This window comes from Pteropus medius, unplaced genomic scaffold (genome assembly GCF_902729225.1).
Source record: "Pteropus medius unplaced genomic scaffold, Ma_sr-lr_union100, whole genome shotgun sequence".
NCBI classification, from domain to species: Eukaryota; Metazoa; Chordata; class Mammalia; order Chiroptera; family Pteropodidae; genus Pteropus; species Pteropus medius.
Window position 1 is genome coordinate 45932 of NW_024351732.1, and position 26785 is coordinate 72716.

General features: G+C 36.0%; 1 protein-coding gene across 1 annotated transcript; it reads right to left on the reverse strand.

Moving 5' to 3' along the window:
* Window positions 1-1321: 1321 nt before the first annotated feature.
* Window positions 1322-26573, reverse strand: LOC120588920 (zinc finger protein 345-like). Its single transcript, XM_039846237.1, is given in 5 exon segments — window positions 1322-2690; window positions 2946-3095; window positions 3098-3734; window positions 25489-25558; window positions 26460-26573. Coding segments are annotated over 3 exon segments (972 nt in total). The 5' UTR covers window positions 3656-3734; window positions 25489-25558; window positions 26460-26573; the 3' UTR covers window positions 1322-2426.
* Between the last annotated feature and the right edge of the window lie 212 nt (window positions 26574-26785).

A 26785-nucleotide genomic window follows, 5' to 3' on the forward strand; every position in this document is an offset into this window, starting at 1 on the left:
TCTACCAGAACTGGCTCTCACTGCTGCATTTGGGAACGTACATAAGAAGCCAGCTACAGAATGGAAAAGAGGTGTCGGTTTAACATTTGAGGCATTTGGGGGTGCTTATAAGCCAGGTGGGGGTGATCCTCAGGTGAGATTTTTCCCAGTGGCTTACAGTGGGCTTCCTGCTGAAGTTTTGAATGCAATCAATAGGAAACACAATACTTTAATTCACTCTGATATTCTTAACTGTCTCTCCCAATCTACTTCCTCCCCACGTTATGGAGGTACTGCCTCAATACCCTAGGTGCCTCAGGAAACAGATTTCTCCGTGTTCTGTACAGCTTAGGAAGCTGGGCACTCACTGCTCTCTCTCTTTCCCCTAAGGAAAAATCATTGCTAGCTAGTTCAGCTCCATGCTGTGCTGCATTGGCAAAGTTCACCTTAGCCTTTTAAATTCAACCAAACTATTTTCTTTTTTGCTCAAAGAGTTCTGGTACTTTTCCTCAAGAAACCTGGACTTCCATAAATAATCTATCTGTGTGTATCTGCCAAAATCTTCACTCTCCAAGTTGAGAGCCTCCCTGACTGTGACCAAGAAGGGCGGGGGCTGGTTCAGAGACTCCTGCTGGTTCCATAGTCTGTATCAAGGACTGTGTGCCTATTATTTGATGTGCAGGTGGCAAGACTCCTCTCAGGTCCCTTGGTGTATGATATTACTTCCACATAGGCACTTTTGTGAATGGATACCAAATTTTAGATGTCAAAAGGGAAGGAGGCAAAACAAAGGCATCTTAACTCCTCACTATTCAGATTTTTATGAAGGAGTTACTTTATTTTTATTTTCACCTTGGTAAATTTTGACATTTTGCCTGCTTACACTTTACAAACTTATTTTCTTTAAAATGAATTATCCCTTGTTTAATAAGGAATGAATGTTGATCAAACTTTTCCTATATTCACTTACATGAATGTATTTTTTTCATTATGATATCTTTGATGTTGAGTAAGGTATGGATAATAGTTAAAAGTTTTTCCATAAATAACAAAGATTGAGATGATAACTAATACTAACCAAATAATGTGAAAGGAACAGTTATAAAATCCACATAACAAGCCTCTGAAGTACATCAGTTATGCTGACATTACCATAACCACATCATATATACATATAAAAGGATCTAGAAGTTAAAATAAGCTAGTTAATGGGGAAATAACTAAGGTCAGGGATGTTGATCAAAGAGAAACAGTTTTATCTATGATGCATAACTCTTTAAAAGCAGAAGAGATCCACATATTTTCTCTGAAATTCACAACAAATTAAGCAGACACATCCAAAAAGAGCCATCAGGGTTCCTTTTTATTAACTCTTTATAATAGCAATATTTTCAGCATTTGACAAAATCGGGGTTTGATAAAGACAGGTGAATACTTTCAAACCAATAGAATAATAACAATATATTTACACAGAATATCAAAAGCTAGTCATAGAATAGCCCGATCACACATTCTTTCAAAAACAATGATATATAGTCTTAAAGGGCTTGCTCCAAAAGTTTGAGTGAGTCTCTATGAATGGTAAGATTACAGGCAACTGTATCTAATTTTTTTGTTTATATTTACACTTTATAGACAAACATTGCTTTGCAAAGAGTATAAACTTTATAAAAAAAAATAAAACAATCTTCCAAAACAAAAAGTATAAATCCACAAGATATTAAAGTAACAGTAACAATGCAAAAAAGGAGAAACAAATATGAATACATACACAACTTTAAAAAACAAAGGTTGCCCTTATATCCAAGCCTTACATGTATAAAAATATAACTTACCATTAAAGAGGCAATAAAAAAATACAAAAATAAATATGATGATTGAACAAATGCTGTTAGAATGAGAAGTGGGAAAGGGAAATAAGGGTAAATTTAGAGTCTCAGTAAAAAATGTAAGACAATTTTGAGATGGGTCGATAATTCTGTATAATCCACAAAAAGGACATTAAAAATAATAAAAGCAGAATTAGCCCCCAAATTAATTTTTCAATGTTTAAAATTAAGCCAACTATAGCCATGCCACCCTGAACAAGCCCGATTTCGTCTGATCTCAGAAGCTAAGCAGGGTTGGGACTGGTCAGTACTTGGCTGAGAGACCCCTAGGAAGATTGAGTGCTGTAGGCATAAAAAATAAAAATAAAAAAAATAAAAAAACAACCCTATAAAATTAAGCCAAAACTACAGTAAAAGGTTTTTCAATTTTTAATATTCACAAGTGGGAATTTTACAAAGTAATGAAAGTAAAGATCTTCAGATTTTTATTTTCCTGGTTTTTTCCACATTAATTTTCTCTGACTTAGTGGTAAAGCAAAAGTAAGGCACTGGTACCTTAATTACATTTGTAGGGACTCTCAGTAGCATGATTTTCTTATGTCATGTGTCTTTCCTTAATCACTTAATTCCAATTGATAAACTTTCCAATTCACAGAGCTCTTTACCAGTATGCCTTTTCTTATGTCTTCGAATCTCTGAATCCTTCCCAAAAGCCTTACCACATGCCTTACACTCATAGGGCTTCTCATCCATGTGTATTCTCTGGTGCTGATTTAGAGCTGAGCCACTAATAAAGGTCTTCCCACATTCTTTACATTCATAGGATTTTTCACCAGTGTGCATTCTTTGATGCTGAATAAGTTTTGAACCACTTCTAAAGGCTTTCTCACATTCCTTACACTCATAGGGTTTCTCACCAGTGTGAATTCTCTGATGTTGAGTGAGATCTGACCCACTATTGAAAGCCTTCCCACATTCCTTACATACATAAGGTTTCTCACCAGTATGAATTCTTAGATGTCGAGTAAGGGCTGATCCAAAGCTAAAAGCCTTCCCACATTCATTACAAATATATGGTTCACCAGTATGAATTCCTTCTGATGCTGAGTAAGGCTGAACTACTACTTTTCGTGCCGCCATTCCACATGCTTTACATTTATAAGGTTTCTCACCAGTATGAATCCTCTGATGTTGAGTAAGATTTGAACCACTGCCAAAGGCCTTCCCACAGTCTTTACATTCATAAGGTTTCTCACCTGTGTGAATTCTGTGATGCCGAAAAGTGTTGGGGCCGATTCAAAACTAAAGGACTTTCCACATTCCTTACACTCATAAGGCTTTTCACCACTGTGAATTATCTGATGTCGAATAAGGCCTGATCCAAAACTAAATGCTTTCCCACATTCTTTACATTCATATGGTTTCTCACCTGTATGAATTCTCTGATGATGAGTAAGGTTCGAGCCGCTGCAAAAGGCCTTCCCACATTCATTACACTCATAAGGTTTCTCACCAGTATGAATTCTTTGATGGTAAGCAAGGTTTGCACCACTACCAAAGGCCTTACCACATTCTTCACATTCATAAGGTTTCTCACCAGTATGAATTTGCTGATGTCGAATAAGGACTGATACAAAACTAAAATCTTTCCCACATTCCTTACATTCAAGGAGTTTCTCATCAGTATGAATTCTCTGATGCTGGGTATTGAAAGTGGGCATATCTTCAGGAGTAAATATCATGAAATGTCCTTCCTGAGATTCCTGTTTTCTCTCAAACTGGCTTTTAAATTCCCAATCACCTCTGAAACTTGAACACTCAATGCTGTTTTTTATAAGTCTTTCCATTATCTCCCATCAGAGTGATTCTACTCCATAAATATCCTTTTCCAGAAATAATTTCTTGGTCTCAACCTTGATTCACATTCTGAAAGAAAATATAAAAGCAAACATTCATTTTTGTGTATGTTCTGGGGGATATGAAACTTTTATAATAATTATGAGAAGACTTAACTGAAATTGATTTTCAGAAAAAGTGAGTGGCTTATACAGTTCTTAACTATATTTGGATAACTTGACAAATACATAAGGAAAGTAAAAAGAATGAGAAGTCACACTGGAAGTTGTAAAGGAGTTATTTAGGAAAACAGATTAAGGCAATTATTCCTAAATAGTGATTTAGATAAAAATCTTCTACAGCTGTGGGGAACTTGACAAATACAAAGATGTCCAGGTTCCATCTCAATTTTTTAAAGAATAAATCTAGTAACATATACATTTAAAAATGAGGGTAATTACCATTTAAGCCATGTCTTAGGGTTGACTTGAGCATTAACTATACCTGGAAGGGAAAATCTAGGATAGTGTTTCTTAGGCCAAGTAACAAATATAAATTGCATATAATCTGAAGGAGATAGAAGAGAAAGTTACGCCAAATGTAGCAATATGCTGATGAAAGATTAATGTTCTAAATGAGTCTGGAATGAGCGATGGAGACAGAAGATTCTTCTGTGGTTAGAATGTGGTTTGTTCATGGCATTTGATAAAATCCATGTTGCCCAGGAAGTCTACGAGGCTAAACTTGGGAGAACAAAAGAGGAGACTCAGCAAACGCTACAGCAGAATAATTGAGAATCTAATTTTAAAGTCAGAGAGAAGGGAAGAGAAAAAAGGTAATGTGATGCTATTAGATTACAAGAAGGATGCAGATAGACGAGTCTTCTGAACCCCAATTCTGACAATTATTGAATGATTCAGAAGTCACACATAATGTATTTATGTAGTTGTAGAAAGTAAAAGCACAGTGTTTGTTACCTATTATTTTGGAAGACTTATATGCCATATAAGACCAAGAAAAGAAACATTGTAAAGATATCAATTAAGACTCTGAGCAAATGCCTCAAGTCCCAAACGGTGAAAACTTCATAGCTCCATTCTCTTTCTGTAACATTCATACAGAAAGTTTGTTTAAAGTAGACCTAAATGTTTTGAAATTGTTCTTTCCATCTCTAATGTCAATAGGAAAATCAAGCCAAAATTATCTTTTACTGGTACATGAAACACCATTTTATCTAGCTGCTTGCATTTCCAGTTTTGCACCCTCATCACCCAGAGTGACATTCAGCCTAGCACTGTTCTGCTCAAATGCTTCAGTGGTTTCCCATTGTCCTTAGGATAATACCCACATTCTTAACTTGGTCTTAAAACTGCTCAGTGATCTGCCTCCTACCTCCCTCTTCAACTTAATACCTTTCAACTTTCAACAATAAGCTAAAGCTACACTGACCTTATCAGTTCTTTGAGTGCACTAAACTGTAATACTACCACCACCATCCCTCAATGGTTTCACTTACTTGAAATATTCTTCTATACTTCTTCCCTCCCCAATGCCCCTACTCTTGGCCTTGCATGTTCCTAGCCATTATTTGGGTCTCTGCATAAAGACATATCCTAATAAAGATCTTTTCTGAATATTCAATCTTTATGCACATCCCATCATTATTTTTCAAAGCACTTTTCCCTTTTTTGCCTCCTTACTTTGTGTTTTGTTTTGGTAATGGGTAATTACACATTTGTCCCCTACAGCTGCAAATTTCATGAGTTTTTTTTAATTTTTCTTAATGTCTGTCTAATATAACAGAACCAATCTTCAGGAAGGCAAGGATAACATCTATTTCTTTATTCAGCTTGAACCATGGCACATGAAACACGATCAAAATACATTTACTAAATGGCTAATATAATAAATTACTTTTGAAACTTATCCTTAAAAATAAACTAAAAATAAAATTTCTGTAGAAAGAGAATATACTTTCTCTCAAACAGAAGTGAATCACATGCAGTTATTTCTGCAATTTCTAAAACCTCACTAAAAGAAATAAAATGGATTTTAAAAAAAATGAACGAACCCACAAAGTCAAAGAGAATTAAAGAGGAAACAGGCAAAAATTTTTGAAGCTGGAAAGCATGACGATAAATGATGACTAGCTTAACAAACCAAAAGCTGAAACCTAACCCTAAAATAAGGAAAACTCGGAAGGAGATGATTTATACATCAGAACACCAGAAAGGTTTAAAATGGAGGTACTACATACCTAAGAAAGTCTACCAGTTGGCACACAAAAGTTAAATCAGTTTCCCATATCTGCTCTAAAATATAGATAGGCAAATATCACCCCATCTTTGAGAAATGCCTGTAATTTAAAAGAGATTAAACAAAGCACAAAGGACCTTAGAAGAATAACTACATAGGAAAACAAGAACAATCTAAGAAGCCACCATTAATATCCTCGGAGGAATATTAAAAGTGATTTCACATAACAAAAAAATAGGATAACATAAAAGAAATAGGACACAAAAAAAATTACAAAATGAAAATAAAAAGTGAGAATGAAAAACAAATCATTAGAAGGGTTAAAAGATAAATGAAAGAAATTTTTTAAAAATGAAAATACAAAATATAAAATTGGGAGGTCGTACAAGGCAGCTCGACATCCAAAGAGAAGAGATAACATATTTTTTATTTGTTTTTTTAATCTTTTTAAAAATTAAGTTTATTGGCATAACATTGTTTAATACAATTACATAATTTTAAGGTGTACATTATAATTTGGCATCTGTATATTCTATTGTGCGTTTACCTCTCAAAGTCCAGTTTACTTCAGCTACCATATATTTGATTCCCTTTACCCACTTAAGTCGCTCCCTATCCTCCTATATTTGATCCAATTTAACACATCTACCTAACCCCCTAATTCCCCATGCCCTACCCTCTGGTATCCAAGGTCCATAGTCCCTGTCCATGAGTCTCTCTTTGTCTTGTTCATTTATTCCTTTTAGGTTTATGTCCAACACATAAGTAATATCATGTTTTTCAACTTTTTCTGTCTGGCTTATTTTGCTTAGCATGATTATCTAGAGGTCCATCTATGTTGTCGCAAATGGCAGTATTTCATCTCTTCTTATGGCTGAGTAATATTCCACTGTATGTATGTACCACAGCTTCCTTTGTCAGTCATCTATCATAGGACACTTCGGTTGCTTCCATGTCCTGGCCATTGTGAATTATGCTGCTATGAACATCAATGTGCAAGTATCTTTTCAGATACGGGTTTTCAAGTCTCTGGAGTAAATATCCATTAAAGGGATTGCTAGATCATATGGTACATTAATTCTTAGTTTTCTGAGGATCCTCCATACTGTTTTCCATAGTGGCTGTACCAATTTGCAGTTCCACCAGCAGTATATGAGGGTTCGTTTTTCTCCACATCCTCTCCAACATTCATTATTACCTGTCTTGTTGACTATAGTTAATCTAACAAGTATGAGATGGTATCTCATTGTGATTTTGATTTGCATTTCCCTAATAGCTAGCGATGTTGAGAATTTTTTCAAATATTTGTTGGTCATTTGTATGTTCTCTAGGGAGAAGTGTCTGTTCAGGACCTCTGCCCAGTTTTTGACTGGATCATTTGTTGTTTTCTTCCAATCCAAGAACACGGAATATCTTTCCATTTCTTTGTATCTTCTTTGATTTCTTTTAAGAGGGTCATCCGGTTTTCATTATATAGGTCCTTCACGTTTTAATAGATTTATTCCTAGATATTTTATTCTTGAAATTGAAAAAGAAATTATTTTTTTCACTAGTATTTCTGACACTTCATTATTAGAGTATAGGAATGCTATGGATTTTTGAACACTGATTTTCTATGCAGAAACTTTACCATATTTCCTTATTGTTTCTAGTAGGTTCTTGTGGAATCTTTAGGGTTTCTATATAGAGAATCATGTCATCCACAAATAGTGACAGTTTGACTTCTTTGTGTCCTATTTAGATGCCTTTTATATCTTTCTCTTGTCTGATTGCACTCACTAGGACCTCCAATGTTATACTGAGTAACAGTGGCGATAGTGGATAGCCTTGCCTTGTTCCTGATCTTAGAGGGAAGGTTTTTAGTTTTTCACCATTCAGTATAATGTTGGCTGAGTGTTTGTCATACATGGCCTTTATCATGTTAAGGTACTTTCCCTCAATACCGATTTTCTTAAGTGTTTTGATCATAAATGGATGCTGTATCTTGTCGAAGGCTTTTAATGCATCTATTGATATGATCATACGATTCTTATTTTTTAATTTATGTGCTGTATCACATTAATTGATGTGCATATGTTGAACCATCCCTGTGCCTCTGGGATTAAGCCCACTTGATCATAGTGTATAATATTTATCATCTCTTTCTGTATTCATTTCATTAGTATCTTATTTAGGATTTTTGCATCTGTGTTTATGAGAGATATTGGTCTGCAGTTTCCTTTTTTTGTGTTATCTTTGCCAGGTTTTGGTATCAGACTAATATTGGCCTTATAAAATGTGTTAAGAAGTATTGCTTCCTCTTCAATTTTTTTTTTTGGAAGAGTTTGAGGAGAATAGGTATTAAATCTTCTTTGAATGTTTGGTAGAATTTACTGGTGAAGCTATCTGGTCCTGAACTTTTACTTTTTGGTAGGTTTTTAATTATTATTTTAATTTCCATACTGCTGATCAGTCTATTTAGATTTTCCAATTCTGCTTGATTCAGTCTAGGAAGATTACATTTTTCTAATTATTGTTCCATTTCTTCTAGGTTATTAAATTTGGTGTTATATTCTTTTTCATACTATTCTTTATGATCTTTTGTATTTCTGTGATATTACACATCTCAGCTCCAAATATAAATATAGACTCAAAGTGAAAGGGTGGAAAATGATATTTCAAGCAAATGGCATTCAGAGAAAAAGCAGAAGTAGCGGTACTAATATCAGATAAAACAGACTTCGAAATAAAAAAGGTAAAGAAAGATACTGAGGGACACCTCATAATGATAAAGGAAATCATGCACCAAGAAGACATAACACTTATTTATATCTAAGCTCCTAATCAAGGAGCTCAGAAATATATAAAGCAATTACTAACAGAACTAAAGGGAGAAACAGACTGAAACACTATCGTAGTAGGGGACCTAAAATACCCCACTGTCGGATATGGACAGATCGTCCAAACAGAAAATCGATAAGGAAATAACATCCTTAAATGACACATTAGACCAACTGGACATAATTGACATTCACAGAGGCTTTCATCCCAAAACAGCTGCTTATACATTCTTCTCTAGTGCACAAGGAACATTCTCAAGAATCAACCACATACTGGGACACAGAGGTAGCCTCAACAAATATAAGAAGGTGAAAAACATACCAACCATATTCTCTGATCATATTGCTTTGAAGCCTGCATCAACTGTGAAAAGAAAGCAAGAAGAACCACAAATACATGGAGATTAAACAACATGCTACTGAAGAATAACTGACTCAGAGAAGAAATAAAAAGAGATCAAGAGATACATAGAAACGAATGATAATGATAGTACAACATATCAAAACTTTTGGGAGATGGCAAAAACAGTTGTTAAAGAAAGTTCACATTATTACAGGCCTATCTCCGAAAACAAGAATGAGCTCAAATAAACAACCTAACACTTCATTTTAAAAAACTAGAAGAGGAAAAACAAATGAAGCCTAAAGTCAGCAGAAGGAAAATAATAATGAAAATTAGAGCAGAGGTGGCTCCATAGTGTAGTGATTAGCATGTCTGCTTTACACGAAGAAGGTCCTGGGTTTGCGCCCCAGGTGGAGCCACAGACCATACCCCAGGTGTGGCAGGCCCCAGGTGCGCCAGGCCCCCCAAGTGCGCCAGGGGCACCAGGCCCTGGGTGCGCCAGGCTGCGAGTGCATGCGGGGGGAGATGCCCTGCCTTCAGAGATCCAGTTCTTAAAAGGAGATGGCAACATCCATAGGTCAGAGGTGGAAGTGGAGCAGGGGGAATTAAGAGAGGGGAAAGAAATTAGAGTAGAAATATATGAAATTGAAAACAAACAAACAAAAAAAAAAAACCAATAGAAAAATAAATGCAACAAGGAGCTGATTCTTTGAGAAGGTTATTAAACTAACAAACCCCTAGCTATACTCGTTAAAAAAAAAAAAAGAGAAAGGACACAAATAAACAAAATCAGGGATGAAAGAGGGAAAATTACAATTGACATCGCAGCAACACAAAGGATCATACAAGAATACTGTGGAAAAGTATAAAACACCGAATATAATAACCTAGAAGAAATGGAGCAGTACTTAGATTTTTCAATACAACCTTCCTAGATTGAATCAAGAACTGGAAAATCTAAATAGACTGATCAGCAGTATGGAAATAGAAATAATTATCAAAAACCACCAAAAAGTAAAAGTCCAGGACAGGATGGTCTCACCAGTGAATTCCACCAAACATTCAAAGAAGATATAATATCTATTCTCCTCAAACTTTTTCAAAAACTCAAAGAGAGGGCAATACTTCCCAACTCATTTTATGAAGCCAATATTACTCTGATACCAAAATCTAGTTTAAAAAAAAAACCAAAAAAACTATAAACCAATATCTCTCATGAACACCAAAGCAAAAATCCTAAATAAGATAATAGCGAACAGAATATAGAAACATGGAAAAGATTATACATCACGATCATGTGAACTTCTTCCCAGAGGCACAGGGATGGTTCAACACATGCAAATCAATTAATTTGATACACTACACAAATAAATTTAAAAATAAGAATCCTATGATCATATCAATAGATGCAGAAAAAGCCTTCGACAAGATATAGCACCTATTTATGATCAAAACACTAACAAAATCAGTATAGAAAGTACCTTAATGTAATAAAGGCTATCTATAACAAACCTTCAGCAATATTATACTTAATGGTGAAAAATTAAAAACCTTCCTTCTAAGATCAGGAACAAGGCAATGCTGTCCTCTATCACCACTCTTATTCAATATAACATTGGAGGTCCCAGCGAATGCAATTAGACAAGAGAAAGATATAAAAATCATCTACATAGGACACAAACTGTCACTATTTGCAGATGACATGATTCTCTATATTTAAACCCTAAAGACTCCACAAGAACACTACTAGAAACAATAAGCAAATACAGTAAAGTTTCTGCATACAAAACCAATGTTCAAAAATCCATAGTGTTCCTATACTCTAATAACAAAGTGTCAGAAAACAAAGTGGAAAAAGTAATTCTTTTTGCAATTGCAACAAAAAGAATAAAATATCTAGGAATAAATCTAACAAAACATGTGAAAGACCTATATAATAAAAACTATAAGACTCTATTTAAAAAAATCAAAGAAGATACAAAGAAATGGAAAGCTATTCCATGTTCTTGGATTGGAAGAATCGACATTTGTTAAAATGACCATATTACCTAAAGCATTATACAGATTCAATGCAACCAAAATCCCATATGCGAAATAGAATAATAAATCATGAGATTTGTATGGAAGCACAAAAGTCCCTGAATTGCCAAAGCTATGCTGAGAAAAAAGAACAAGGCTGGAGGCATCACTCTGCCCTACTTCAAATTATATAAAAAGCAACAGTAATCAAAACAACATGAGTCGGGCCTGGTTAGTACTTGGATGGGACACCACCTAGGAATACCAAGTGCTGTAGGCAATAAAAAAAAAATAAATAAAATAATAATAATAATAATAACAACAAGAATAACAATAATAATAATAAATAAAACAATTCCAAAAGAAACACATGGTATTGGCAGCAAAACAGACACATGGACCAGTGGAACAGAATCAAGAGTCCAGAAATAAACCCATGTTTGTACAAGCAAATAATTTTCAGAAAAAAGCCAAAACATCCAATGGAGAATATAAAGCTCCTTCAATAACTGGTGCTGGGAAAACTGAAAAGCCACCTGTAAAAGAATGAAACTATACTGTTGTCTATCACCATACACCAAAATTAACTCAAAATGGTTAAGGACCTGAAAATATAAGACCTGAAACAATAAAATGCATAGAAGAAAACATAGGAACTAATTAAACTCATGGACCTGGACTTAAAAAGGATTTTATGAATGTGACCTCAAAAGTAAGGGGAGTAAAATCTAAAATAAATGAATGGGACTACATCAAATTACAAAGCTTCTGCTCAGCAAAAGAAATCATCAACAAAGTAAAGAGAGAACCATCTGAATGGGAAAATACATTTGCAAGCAATGCCTCCGATAAGAGCCTAATATCCAAAATATACAAAGAACTCATACAACTCAATAACACCAAAAAAAAACAAATGATCCAATTAAAAAATGGGAAGTAGACCTGAACAGACATACAAATGGCCAACAAATATATGAAAAGATGGTCAACATCGCTAGCTATTAGGGAAATGCAAATCAAAACCACGACAAGATATCATTTCACACCTATTAGAATAGCTATAATCAACAGGACAAGTAATAAAAAATGCTAGAGAGGATGCAGAGAAAAAGGAACCCTCTTACACTGCTGGTGGGACTGCAAATTGGTATAGCCACTATGGACAACAGTATGGAGGTTCCTCAGAAAAACTAGGAATTCATCTACCATATGAGCCAGCAATCTCTCTACTGGGTATTTACCCCAAAGACTTGAAAACCCATATCTGAAAAGATATTTGCACAGCGATGTTCATAGCAGCATTATTCACCCTGTCCAGGATATGGAAGCAACCGAAGTGTCCTACAATAGATTGGCTAAAGAAGCTGTGGTACAGAGATACAATAGAATATTACTCAGCCATAAGAAGAGATGAAATACTGCCTATTGAGACGACATGGATGGACCACAAGTGAAATAAGCCAGACAGAGAAAGGTGAAAATCACTTATCACTTACATGTGGGATATAAACCTAAAAGCAACAAATGAACAGGACAAACAAACAGAATTATGGACATGAACAACAGACTAGTGGTTACCAGAGGGGAGAGGAAAGGTAGATAGGGTAAAAGGGGTCATATATGTGGTGACAGAAAGAAATCTAACTATGGGTGGGGAACACACAATGCAATATATATTTGCCTTACTGTTGAACTGTACACTTGAAACTGACTGGATTTTGTTAACCAATGTTATCATAATAATAATAAAAAAAAATTCAAAAGTTAAATGAAAAAAAAGCTGGAAATGATTAAGCTTAGTAAGGAAGGCAGGTTGAAAGCCGAGACAGACCAAAAGCTAGGCCTCCTGTGTCAGTTAACCAAGTTGTGAATGCAAAGAAAAGTTCTTGAGGGAAATTAAAAGTGCTACTCCAGTGAATATATAAATGATAAGAAAGTGAAACAGTCTGATTACTGATATGGAAAAAGTTTTAGTGTTCTGGATAGAAGATCAAAACAGCCACAAAATTCCCTTAAACCAAAGCCTAATCCAGAGCAAGACCCTCTTCAATTCTATGAAGGCTGAGAGAGGTGAAGAAGCTGCAGAAGAAAAGTTTAAATATAGTTGGTTCATTAGGTTTAAGGAAAGAAGCTACCACCATAATATAAAAGTGTCAGGTGAAGCAGCAAGTGCTGATGTAGAAGCTACAGGAAGTTACCCAGAAGATCTAACTAATAATGGACGAATGCAGCTACACTAAACAGATTTTCAACATAGACAAAACAGCCTTATATTAGATGAAGATGCCATTTAGGACTTTCATAGCTGGAAAGAAGTCAAAGCCTGGCTTCAAAGGACAGGCTGACTTTCCTGTTAGGAGCTAAAGCAGCTGCTGACAAAGTTGAAGCCAATGCTCATTTACAATTCTGAAAATCATAGGGCCCTTAAGAATTACGCCAAATCTACTTGCCTTGTGCTCTATAAAAGAAACAACAAAGCTTGGATTATAGCACATCTGTATACAACATGATTTACTGAATGTTTTAAGCCCATTGTTGAGACTACTGCTCAGAAAAAAGATTCCTTTCAAAATACTACTGCTCGTCAACAATGCACCTGGTCACCCAAAAGCTCTGATGGAGAGGTACAAGATTAATATTGTTTACATGCCTGCTAACACAATATCCATTCTTAGCCTATGGATCAAGGAGTAAATTTGATTTTCTAGTCTTGTTATTTAAGAACTATATTTTGTAAGGCTACAGCAGGCATTGATAGTGATTCCTCTGATGGATCTAAGCAAAGTAAATTTAAAACCTTATGGAAAAAAGTCACCATTCTAGAAGTCATTAAGAACGTCTGTGAGGGAAGGGAAAAATGGAATAGATGATAGAGGATTTGTTCATCCCTCTTGCGACCAAATCAAAGTTGTAACAGAAAGATGGAGCAAACAGCAAGCAAAGTCACCTGGATCTAGAAGAACAGAAGCAACTAGGAGAGAACTATAACTAGGGAGAGAAATAAATCACCATGCAACAGGAGTAGGTAGGACAGGGCGAAGACATGAGGTTGCCCAGTCCCTAGGAGCTAAGTAGGACAGCTGCAGATGCCTCTTAAAGGGGCTGTGTCCATGAGTGGACTTTCACAGTGACAGACTTGCTCGATCTGAGCACCAGCACCAGGTCATCTCCACGGGGGTCACCAGGGACTTACAGGGGGACACTGAGTTATTGGAGAGAGGGCAAGGCATGGCTTTCTCCCAGGCAGAAGTGCTGGGGGTATCCATTGTTTCTTTGTTGAGCCCTCATCCCTTCCCAGTATGCGAATGCAGCGCTGCCATAGCTGAGAAGTGTCCTATGATAGATTGGCTAGTGGATATCAAACTGGATAACAGAGGTCGCTCCACCAAGAGGATTCCCTGAAACTCTGCCTCCCCCACTCATGCCCCTACCCAAGCCACATCCAGTTGTGTCCTCTGCAAATCCAGTGCTCTTTGCTGAGCAACACCTAGCCTCACAATGGTGGAAGCTGACCTCAGTTTCCGGTGTGGTTTCTTGAGGCAGCTATAAGCACAGCATCTGTGGATTGCTCACTGAATCTTAACAGGTGACCCTGGAAGGGCACAGGCTGGGGATAAACTTGGCATGAAGCTGAACTCCTCTTAGGACTGTGCCACTGGACACCTACTACACATAAAGCTACACGAATAAGACCAAGAAACTTAGGAGCTTTGCTCAGTACATAGAAACAGACACAGAAAGCTAGCCAAAATGAGAAGACATAGAAGCAGAAACCATATGAGAGAACAGAACAGAGATCCAGGAATAATGGAGTCAAGCAATCTAACAAATGCAGAGTTCAAAATACTGCTTATAGAGATGCTCAATGAACTTAGGGGAAGAGTAGATGAACTCAGTGAGAACCTTAGCAAAGATATTTTAAAAACATAAAAATAAAGTGTAAATTATAAAAGGGAACCAGTCAGAAATTAAAAACATTATCTCAGATGAAGAGTATATTAGAGAGAATCAACACAGTGGATAAAAAAGAGGACTGAACTACTAATATAGAGGATGGGGAAGCCAAGGACACTCAATCTGAATGGCAAGAAAAAAGAAGCCAAGACTATAATAATAATTTAAGGAGCCTATGGAACACAAAATATAAAAATCCATGTCATAGGGGTACAGGGATAAAAACAAGATGTTGAAGAGCTATTTGAAGAAATAGTGATGGAAAATTTCCCTAACCTGGTGAAGGAAGCTCAGTAAGTCCCAAAAACCAGGAACTCAAAGAGGCCCACACCAAGACACATCATAATTGAAATGCCAAAGGTTAAATACAAAGAGAGAACCTTAAAAGCAACAAGAGAAAAGCAGTTAGTTACCTACAAGGGAACACCCATAAGACTGGCAGCTGATTTCTCCAAAGAAACCATGCAGGACAGAAAGACTTGGCACAAAATATTCAACGTGATGAAAACCCAGGATCAACAACCAAGAATACTTTATCCAGCCAAGCTATCATTTAGAGTAGAAGGACAAATAAAGAGCTTCCCAGACAAAAAGGAATTTATCACCACCAAGCCACTATTACAGGAAATATTACAGGGAGAAAAAAACGTGTATCAAAAACAGAAATAAAGAATGGTAATAACTACATTTCTATCAAATGGAAAAGAATTAAATGCTCCAACCAAAAGACAGAGTGGCTCAATAGATAAGAATACAAGATCCCTACATATGCTGTCTACAAGAGACTCAATTCAGATTAAGAAAGACATACACAGACTAAAAGGAAGGGGATGGAAAAAGATATTGCCTTTATGGACTTAGAGGGTATTGTGCTGAATGAAATAAATCAGATAGAAAAAGACAAATATCACAGATTTCATGTACATGTGGAATCTAAAGAACAAAATAAACAACAATAACAAAAACAGAAATAAACTCATAGATACAGAGAATATTTTGAGGTCTACTAGATGGGAGGGGGAATTACGGAAAAAGGCAAAAAAGGGCTAAGCAATTAAGTACAAATGGATAATTACAAAACAGAAATTGAGATATAAAGTGTAGCATACGAAAAATGCTACAATGTTAACAATGTTGTAACAAATATGTAAGGAGGAAGAGGGGCACTAGATTTAATGGGGTGATCACTTTGTGAGTTATATAGATCTCTAATCACTATGCTGTATGACTGAAACTAATATATTATTGTATGCCACCTATAATTGAAAAAACTCACTGAATTGTACAGCATAAATACGAGCAACTAGTTGTCTATTATATTTCAATAAAAAACATCTATAATTCACGGGAAGAGATCAAAATATCAACAATAATAGGAATCTAGAAGAAATTGATTCCCACCCTCATGAATGACTTTGAGGGGTCCAAGACATCACTAGAGGAAATAACTGCAGCAAGACAACTAGAATTAGTTCTAGTGGCACCTGAAGATGTGTCTGAATTCCTGCAATCTCATCATAAAACTTTAACAAATGAGGAGTTGCTTCTTACAGATGAGCAAAGAAGGTGGTTTCTTGAGATGGAATCTACTCCTGGTGAAGATACTGTGAAGATTGTTGAAATGACTATGAAGTGGTAAGGTTTGAGAAGACTGACTCTTGAAAGTTCTAAAATGCTATCAAACACCATTGCATGCTACAGAGAAATCATTTGGGAAAGGAAGGGTCAATTGATGCAGCAAACTTCGTTGCTGTCTTATTTTAAGAAATTGCCACAGCCTTCAGCAACCATCATCCTGATCAGTCAACACCCTTCACCAGCAAAAAGATTAAGACTCACTGAAGGCTCAGGTGATGATTAGCATTTCTTTCACAATAAAGTACTTCTTAATTAAGGTATGTACATTGTGTTTTTACACATGATGTTGTTGCACACTTAATATACACTGGAACACACACACACAAATTGTATAACTCACTTTACAGTGATATTTGCTCTACTGTAGTGGTCTGGACCAAACCCTCAATCCCTGAGTTATGCCTGTATTACAAACTTATAGTAATAAAAATAGTATGATATTGGCAGACACATAGATCAATAGAACAGAACAGACAGCTCAGAAATAAACCAACAGCATGTATTATCAATTAATTTATGACAAAGGATCCAAGAATATACAAAGATGAAAGGATGGTCTCTTCAATAAATGGTATTGGGAGAAGTCAGAAACATGGCAGTGTGAAAGATGTCCCCAGGTTTCTCCACTTGAAACAATAATAAGCTGAATATCTAAAACTTGGCCAAAAAAAAAAAAAACCACACAAACAGCACACCAGTACATATGAGCATAAAATCTGTTCATAATAGCTACCACAGGTAGGATCTCTGGGATCCAAGTAGTAGACTAGGAGAAACAAAGAAGGTAACTGTAGCAACCAGAGCTCCCTGCAGGAGGAGGGAGAGAGAAGAAGGTGCGGCAGGTCCCTGAACAAACCTGCCTGGGAGAGCTGAGAATTCCAGCAGCCAGCAGCAGCACCAAGGAATCAGGCAGAAAGCAGAGAGGCGGGGAAGGCAGAAGAACAACAGGTGATTATTACCAGCCACTGTTGCAAAATGTAAGGCTGAACTGCAGCCCCCGTCCCCAAATCCAGGGGCCCCTCCCCCAATATCCTCCAAGAAGAAACACCACAGAGCCCCAAGGGAATCTGAGGAAACGCTACTGAAACTGTTGCTAACACTGACAGGGACTGAGACTGAGGGTAGCAAGTGTGATTGAATATCTATAAGGAAAAAAAAGGCATTATTAAGACTTAATATAAAGCAAGAATTCAAGAGGCTTAGACACCAGCTACTGGAAACCAAAAAAAAAAAAAAAAAAACGCCTTCTTTGCAACAGACAGACCTTTATATAATAAACCTTCTTTCTGAAAAACAGCATAATACACTTCTATTAATGCCCAGACAGAAAAATAGTACATTAAACACCATGAACAACCAAGGTGACAATGCACCTCAGAAAAAGAGAAAAATATCCAGAAAATACGCTTAAAGACATAGAAATATGCAACTGGAAAAATAGAAAATTCAGGATGGTAATTCTGAAAAACTCAATGAGATCCAAAACGAATCATATCGACAATTTCAGGAATTGAAAAAACAACTAGATGAGCAGAGCAAGGAGATTGAAACCCTTAAGAAGAACAGAATAGATCTACTGGACATAAAAAAAAAAAAAAAAAAAAAAAACACTGCAAGAATTAAAAAATGAAATAACAAGCTTGGGAAATAGAGTTGACCAAATGGAGGAAAGGATCAGTGATATCGAAGACAGAAATCTAGAAATAAATCAAAAGGAAGAAGAGAGAAACTGAAGAATGAAAAATAATGAAACAAATACAAGAACTAGCTGACACCATCAGGAGAGGAAACATAAGACTAATGAGAATTCTCGAAGGGGAGGAAAAGGAGAAGGGATTAGAAAGCATTTTCAGACAAATAGTTGACGAGAATTTCCCAAATCAATGGAATGAGCTGAAGCTTGGAATTCAAGAGGTCAACAGAACACCCAATTATCTCAACCCATAAAGGCCTTTTCCAAGACACATTGTATTAAAATGGTCAAAAGTCAACGGCAAAGAAAGAATTCTCAGGGCAGCCAGGGGATAAAAGACAGTAACCTATAAAGAAAAATCCATTAGATTATCATCGGACTTCTCAGCACAAACCTTACAAGCCAGAAAGGAATGGAATCAAATATTCAAATAATTAATAAAAGGAACTATCAGCCTGCAATAATGTATCCAGCTAAGCTCTCCTTTAGATATGAAGGAGAAATTAGGATCTTTCCAGACATACAAAAATTGAGGGAATTCTCCACTACGAGGCCTGCACTACAGGAAATACTGAAAGGGGTCAGCTCACCTAAAACAAAATGACAAAAAAATTTCACAATTAGAAGGTGACTGTCAGACAAATAGAAGCAGAGGACTGCAACCCTTACCAAAAATAGAGCATTATAAGCTTACAAAATAAGAAGAGATTTCCTATAACAAGATAGTAATGAATGTTGAGCATACATAAGGACAAACTGAGACAAGAATGACTGAAAAGGGGAAGATTCAAAGATTGAAATTCGCAAAGAGGAATGCGCAGAAAAATGAATGACTGTATATATATATATAACTGTCCTTTACATGTTCGTAATGGTACCCACACTCCAAAGATTCAAAACTAAAGTATATAACATAAAATGAGAAGAACCAGAGGGAAAACCCACAAAAGCCAATCAAAATAAAGAAAACAGAAACACAAAAACAAGGAAGCAATGAAAACACTGAGCTACCAGAAAGCAAAACCTAAAATAGCTGTAAGAAGACCTCATATTTCAATAATCACCCTAAATATAAATGGACTGAACTCACCAATAAAAAGGCGCAGAGTTGCAGATTGGATCAAAAAACAAAACCCAACCATACACTACCTCCAGGACACACATCTCAGTTCCAAAGACAAATATAGACTCAAAGTAAAAGGGTGGAAAATGATATTTCTAGCAAATGACATTAGGAGAAAGAAGTAGCGGTATTAATATCAGACAAATAGACTTCAAAATAAAAAAGGTAAAGAAAAATGCTGAGGGACACTTCATTGTGATAAAGGGAATCATGCACCAAGAATACATAACACTTATTAATATCTATGTTCCCAATCAGGGAGCCTCGAAATAAGTAAAGCAATTACTAACAGAACTAAAGGGAGAAATGAAAAGGAAGAACAAATGAAGCCTAAAGTCAACAGAAGGAAAGAAATAATCAAAATTAGAGCAGAATTAAATGAAATTGAAAATGGAAAAAAATTGAATAAATATTTGCAACAAAGCTGGTTATTTGAGAAAGTTAATAAAATTGACAAAACTCTGGCTAGATTCACTAAAGAAAAAAGAGAAAGGACACGAATAAACAAAAACAAGGAAGAAAGAGGAGAAATGATGACGCACACCGCAGAAATACAAAGTATCATACAATAATACTCTGAGAAGTATGTAACACCAAATTTAATAACAAGAAGAAATGGACCAGTACTTAGAAACATACAACCTTCCTAGACTGAATCAAGAAGAACTAGAAAATCTAAATAGACCTATCAGCGGTATGGGAATTAAAACAATCATCAAAAACCTACCAAAAAGTAAAAGTCCAGGACTTTTCACCAGTGAATTCTACGAAAATTCAAAGAAGATATAATACCTATTCTCCTCAAACTCTTCCAAAAAAATCGAAGAGGAGGCAATACTTCCCAACTCATTTTCTGATACCAAAACCTGGTAAAGATAACACAGAAAAGAAAACTATAGACCAATGATCACAGATGCAAAAATCCTAAATAAGATACTACCGAACCGAATACAGCAACATATGAAAAAGATTATACACCACAAGCATGTGGGCATCATCCCAGGGGCACAGGGATGGTTCTACATACCCCAATCAATTAATGTGATACACCAAATAAACAAATTAAAAAATAAGAATCATACGATCATATCAATAGATACAGAAAAAGCCTTCAGCAAGATACAGCATCCAATTATGATCAAAAAACTTCACAAAATCGGTATAGAAGGAAAATATTTTAACATAATAAAGGCCATATATGACAAACCCTCAGCCAACATGATACTTAATGGTGAAAAACTAAAAACCTTCCCCCTAAGATCAGGAACAAGGTAAGGCTGTCCATTGTCACCACAGTTATTCAATATAACATTGGAGGTTCTAGCGAGTGCAATCAGAAGAGAAAGATATAAAAGACATCCAAAAAGGAAACGAAGAAGTCAAATGGTCACTATTTGCAGATGACATGATCCTCTATTTAGAAAACCTTAAAGATGCGCAAGAACACTACTAGAAACAATAAGCAAATACAGTAAATTTCCTGGATACAAAATTAATGTTCAAAACTCTATAGCGTTCCTATACTCTAATAAAGAAGTGTCAGAAAAAGAAGAAAAAATAATTCATTTTGCAATTGCAACAAAAAGAATAAGAAACCTAGGACTAAATCTAATAAAACATGTGAAGGACCCATATAATGAAAACTATAAGACTCTACTGAAAGAAATCAAAGAAAATACAAAGAATTGGAAAGATATTCTGTGTTCTTAGATTGGAAGAATCAACATCATTAAAATGACCATATTACCTAAAGCATTATACAGATTTAATGCAATCCCCATCAAAATCCCATAGGCATTTTTTAAAGAAATGGAACAAAATAGCATCAGATTTGATGGAAGTACAAAAGACCCCGAATTGCCAAAGCCATCTTGAGAAAAAAGAACGAGGCTGCAGGTATCACTCTGCCCGACTTCAAATTATACTACAAAGCAACAATAATCAAAAACGCATGGTATTGGCAAAAAACAGACACACGGACCAGTGGAATAGAATCAAGAGTCCAGAATTATACCCATATTTATATGGGCACATAATTTTCTACATAAAAGCCAAAAACATACAGTGGAGAAAGGAAAGCCTCTTTAATAAATGGTGCTCGGAAAACTGGAAAGCCACCTGCAAAAGAATGAAACTAGACTGTTGTCTATCACCACACACCAAAATTAACTCAAAATGGATTAAGGACCTGAATATAAGACCTGAGACAATAAAATCCATAGAAGAAAACATGGGAAATAAATTCAAGGACCTTGGACTTAAAGAAGATTTTATGAATTTGACCTCAAAGGCAAGGCAAGTAAAAGCTGAAATAAATGAATGGGACTACATCAAACTCGAAAGCTTCTGTACAACAAAAGAAACCATCGACAAGTTAAAGAGACAACCATCAGAATGGAAAAATATATTTGCAAGCAACACCTCCGATAAGGGCCTAATATCCAAAACATACAAAGAACTCATACGACTCAATAACAACAAAACAACAAATGATCCAATAAAAAATGGGCAGAGGACCTGAACAGACACTTCTCCATAGAGGACATACAAATGGCCAACAAATATTTGAAAAGATGCTCCACATTGGTATCTATTAGGGAAATGGAAAACAAAATCACAATGAGAATCAAATATATGGTAGCTGAAGGAAACTGGACTTTGGGTGGTAAACACAATAGAATATACAGATGTCAAATTATAATGTACACCTGAAAATTATATAATTGTATTAACCAATGTTACCCTAATAAACTTAATTTAAAAAAAAATCACAATGAGATACCATGTCACACCTGTTAGAATAGCTATAATCAACAGGACAAGTAATAACAAATGCTGAAGAGGATGCAGAGAAAAAAGAACCTCATTCATATGCTGCTGGTGGGACTGCAGATTGGTACAGCCACTATGGAAAACAGTATGAAGGTTCTCAAAAAACTAAGAGTTGAACATCCATATGATCCAATAATCCTTCTACCTGTTATTCATCCAAAGACTTAAAAACTAATATACAAAAAGATATTTGCACACCGATGTTCACAGCAGCATTATTCATGGTGGCCAGGACATGGAAGCAACCAAAGTGTCCTACAATAGATGACTGGATACAGAAGCTGGGTTACACATACAATGGAATTTTACTCAGCCATAAGAAGAGATGCAATACTACCATTTGTGACAACATGGATGGATCTTGAGATAATCATGCTAAGTAAAATAAGCCAGACAGAAAAATTGAAACCCACATAATATCACTTATATGTGATGTGGGATATAAACCTAAGAGCAACAAATGAACAGGACATACAGAGACTCATGGACATGGACAATAGACCAGTGGTTACCAGAGAGGAGGGAGGAAGGGGCAGGAGCTGGTGTTAAAGGGGTCATATTTGTGGTGACAGAAAGAAATCTAACTATGGGACGTGAACACACAATGTAAATATAAATATGCCTTACTGTTAAAATGTACAGCTGAAGCTTTCTGGATTTCGTTAATAAATGTCACTATAAAAAATTAATTTTAAAAAAGAGTAAAAAATTTTAAAAAGATATGGAGAGTGCAGTAAAAGGTACCATAGAAAACAGACTTGATTGGACCAAAATGCTATTAAAATAAAAATAAATATCTACACGCATATCTAAGTCTATAACTAATTTTTATGTCCTCAACTTCCAAACATTAATTTGAGGGGGTCTAAGAATAAAAGAAAATTATTTAAACCATACGCAAAGGTTATAGGTACACAATATCAAACTCCCAGACTAAAACTATTACGACTAATTATTATCTGAAGTGCTCAGATTCCTGGCAGTCGATGCAATGGAAAATACTATCCAATGAATTATATGATTCCTATTTGCCTAGGAGTATTCACAGAAGATAAGCAAACCTTGTTGAGAAACAAGAAGACCTAAATCATTCAAGAGGTTCTCATTATTAGAAGATTTCCCAAATTTCTACTCACGTAATTACAGATACAATGTAATTCAATCAAAATCCCAAAAGATGTTTGAGTGGAACCAAGCTATTTCAAAAACTTATATGGAAATGCAAAGGAATACAAATAGCCAAGACACTGTTGAGGAACAAGAAAGTAAGAGGACTTGCTCCAGGTATTATAAAGTCACAGTGAATAAGATAACATGGTATTGCTGCAAGGAGATACAAATAGAGCAATGAAACAGAATGTAAACATACACAGTCATTTGATTTTTTACTAAAATAGCATGTAGAATAATACAGAAAATATTAACTTTTCAGTAAATGATACTGGAGCAATTGGATACCCACATGGGAGATAAAATGCAATTGAATCCCTGCCCTACAGAAATCAATTCCAGGTAGTATGAATACCTAAATATTAAAGCCAAAAACCAGAAAACTTAGGGGGAAAAAACACAAGAAAATCTTCATTATCTCAAGGTAGCAGAAAATTTCTTAAACAAGCACTAACCATTGAAAAAGATTTGATTACATTGAAATCCAGAATCTCTATTCATCAAAAGGCACCACAAAATGAAAAACCAATTCAGAGCAGAAAAAAAGTCACACATACAACTGACAATAGAATAATATGTAGAAGATACACACACACACACATATATGTCAACTGCTATAAATCAGACAAAACCACCCCATTAACAATTGGCAAAATATTTGAGCAAGCATTTTACAAAAGAGGACATCCAGGTAGGCAAGAAATGGAGTTTGATTTTATTGCTAATAAAGCAAATATCAATTAAATGTGATAACATTAACATCTACCAAATTGGCAGAAATTAAAAAGTACGATGATGCCAGGGGCTGGCATGGATGTGGAGCAAAAGAAACCTTCGTAAATTGCTTTTACAAGTAAAGAAATTTACACAGTATTTTCAGAAAACAGTTTGACACTGTCTAGTAAAATTGAAGATGTATAAACCCTATCCCTCAGCAATTTAATCACAATTTTAGTACAAATAATAAACACAAGCACATATGTACCAAAATATGCACACAAAATGTTCATAGTCATATTGCCTGTAATAGCTAAAAACTGGATGCAAATCTAAAGTCCATGAAGAGTAGAATAAATAAGTAGTAAATTGTGATACTATCATACAATGAGATAGTATATATACAGCAATGGGAAAAAGTGAACTGTAATTATGGAAAATATGAGTGAAGCTCACATTTTTTATAAAAAGACAAAAGAATGTCTATTCATACAAAGATTAAAAAGACAAAAACAATCTAGATGATTTTGAAATTCATACATAGATATGAATTTCTAATAAAAGGCAAAGAAATTATCACAGTGGTTATCACCAGAGGAACACACTTGTTCGTGATTGTGGAGGGGCACATCAGGGCTTCTTTAAAGATGGCTGTCTTCTAGTTCTTGATCTGGCTATTCCTTATATGGGTCTTTACAGTTATTTGTTAAACTACATAAATAAGTATTATATGTCATTTCTGTATCTAATTTGAAAGAAAAATAATAAGCCACTGACATTCAAATAAATATGCACTTCTAAAAATGTTTCAAATATTAAATTATATGGGAAAATACTTAAACATAATTTATGTGAAAATGTAGGCTATAATATGGTAAATACTGAATGAATTCAATTTTTAAAAATCACATTTTATATTTGTATATAAAACATAATGAGAAGAAAATAGTAAAAAGTCACTGGCTTAAAAACTGATCATTAAAATTTTCTCCACTGGGTGTTGCCTGTACTTTTTAAATTGTTTAAAATAATCATGTTTTACTTGTATAATCAGAAACTATTATTTTTAAAAGACAACATAAAGAAAAATTAAACCATTTGACAAATTATTAAGAAAAAATCAGGTGTGTGTGTGAGTTAGAGTTAGGAGCCAATCACATTTTCTCAAAGGGGAAATTCCAGGGATCAGGTCTTGCAGGCAAGAATTTTCAAAAGGAAAGCAAGTCATGTCCAAATGAAGAAAAGGAGATTTCAGGAAACAAGGGGAAACGACCAGCTACCTTGCAGGTGCCTTGTGGATGTTCAACAGCCATTCTTTACTCTAGAAGCCTCTGTGCAAGCACAGCAGAGCTGGGGAAGGAGAAAGGAGTCAGAAAACAGCAGGCTCTTCTTTCTGGGAGCCCAGTCAACCTACCACCCACCACCTGCAGATGTAGGTCAAACAAAACTAGGGCCTCCTGCTCAATACCAGCATTACAGACAGGTGCAGAGTCACTGCAGTTCTGGGCAGAATCTGTTCCTGAGCTCACAGAGATCTGTCTCTAGATAGCTGAAGCCAGAAAGGCACAGAGGCACCCCACACCTACAGTGCCATACGGACATAATCAACAGACTCACTGACACCACGGGGACACAGGCACCCCAAACCTACGTATAATGGGCCACATGAGGCCACACAAGCAAAGACACCATGGGGAAAGACAGTCACAACCACAAAGTCATAGGAACCTCACACACTCATATTCCCATTTCCACACATCATAGGACAGTGATGACAACAAATTCACATGCACCCAACACCAACATCACAATACACACACACACACACACCTCGGGGAAACAGTCAGAAATCTCACAGTTAAGGCATCCCACACTTTCATCCACAGTGCAGCAAATATCACTCACACACACACACGCGCGCGCACGCGCACACACACACACACACACACACCCCAAATTGGACAGTTTTACAACCGCGGTCAAGGTACCGCATACTTGCAAACAATGCCACACCCTGTCACACAAGTAAATCCGATCACACATGCACAGTCATAACCGCAAATTAAGCCCTCCTCTCCCGCCCTCAAAGTTTCGTACATGATCACAGACACAGAAACACTCACAGTCACAATCACACACAACCACACACACGCACACGCCTCATACTCTCCCCTTCTCAGCTGGTTTCTCCCCACACTCGTACAGGCCGGAGATTCCAGACACGCCTTGCCCCAACCTCTGGCCACCTCACCTACACTTCCTCGGAGTTGGTCAGTACTGCTCTACTGTAACAGGACCCCATTGAACTCTGCAGCTCCCACAGTGCCCTGAGGCCTTTTACCCTAATCCACCGGAAGATCTCGCCCAATCCTCTGGAGAAGGTGTAGTTCTCGCGGGAGGGAATACTGGGCCTAGAGGCCTCTGGGAGGTGTAGTCCAAAATCCTATCTCCAGGTTATTTTGATTCCCTGTGGCGCAGCGGAGGCCGTACTTGGCCAAAACTGCTTTCTCCAGCTGGGCCGAACACCGGAGGCTTCCGGGAGTTTCAGCTGATACGGTTCCTTTGAGTCCCCTCCCT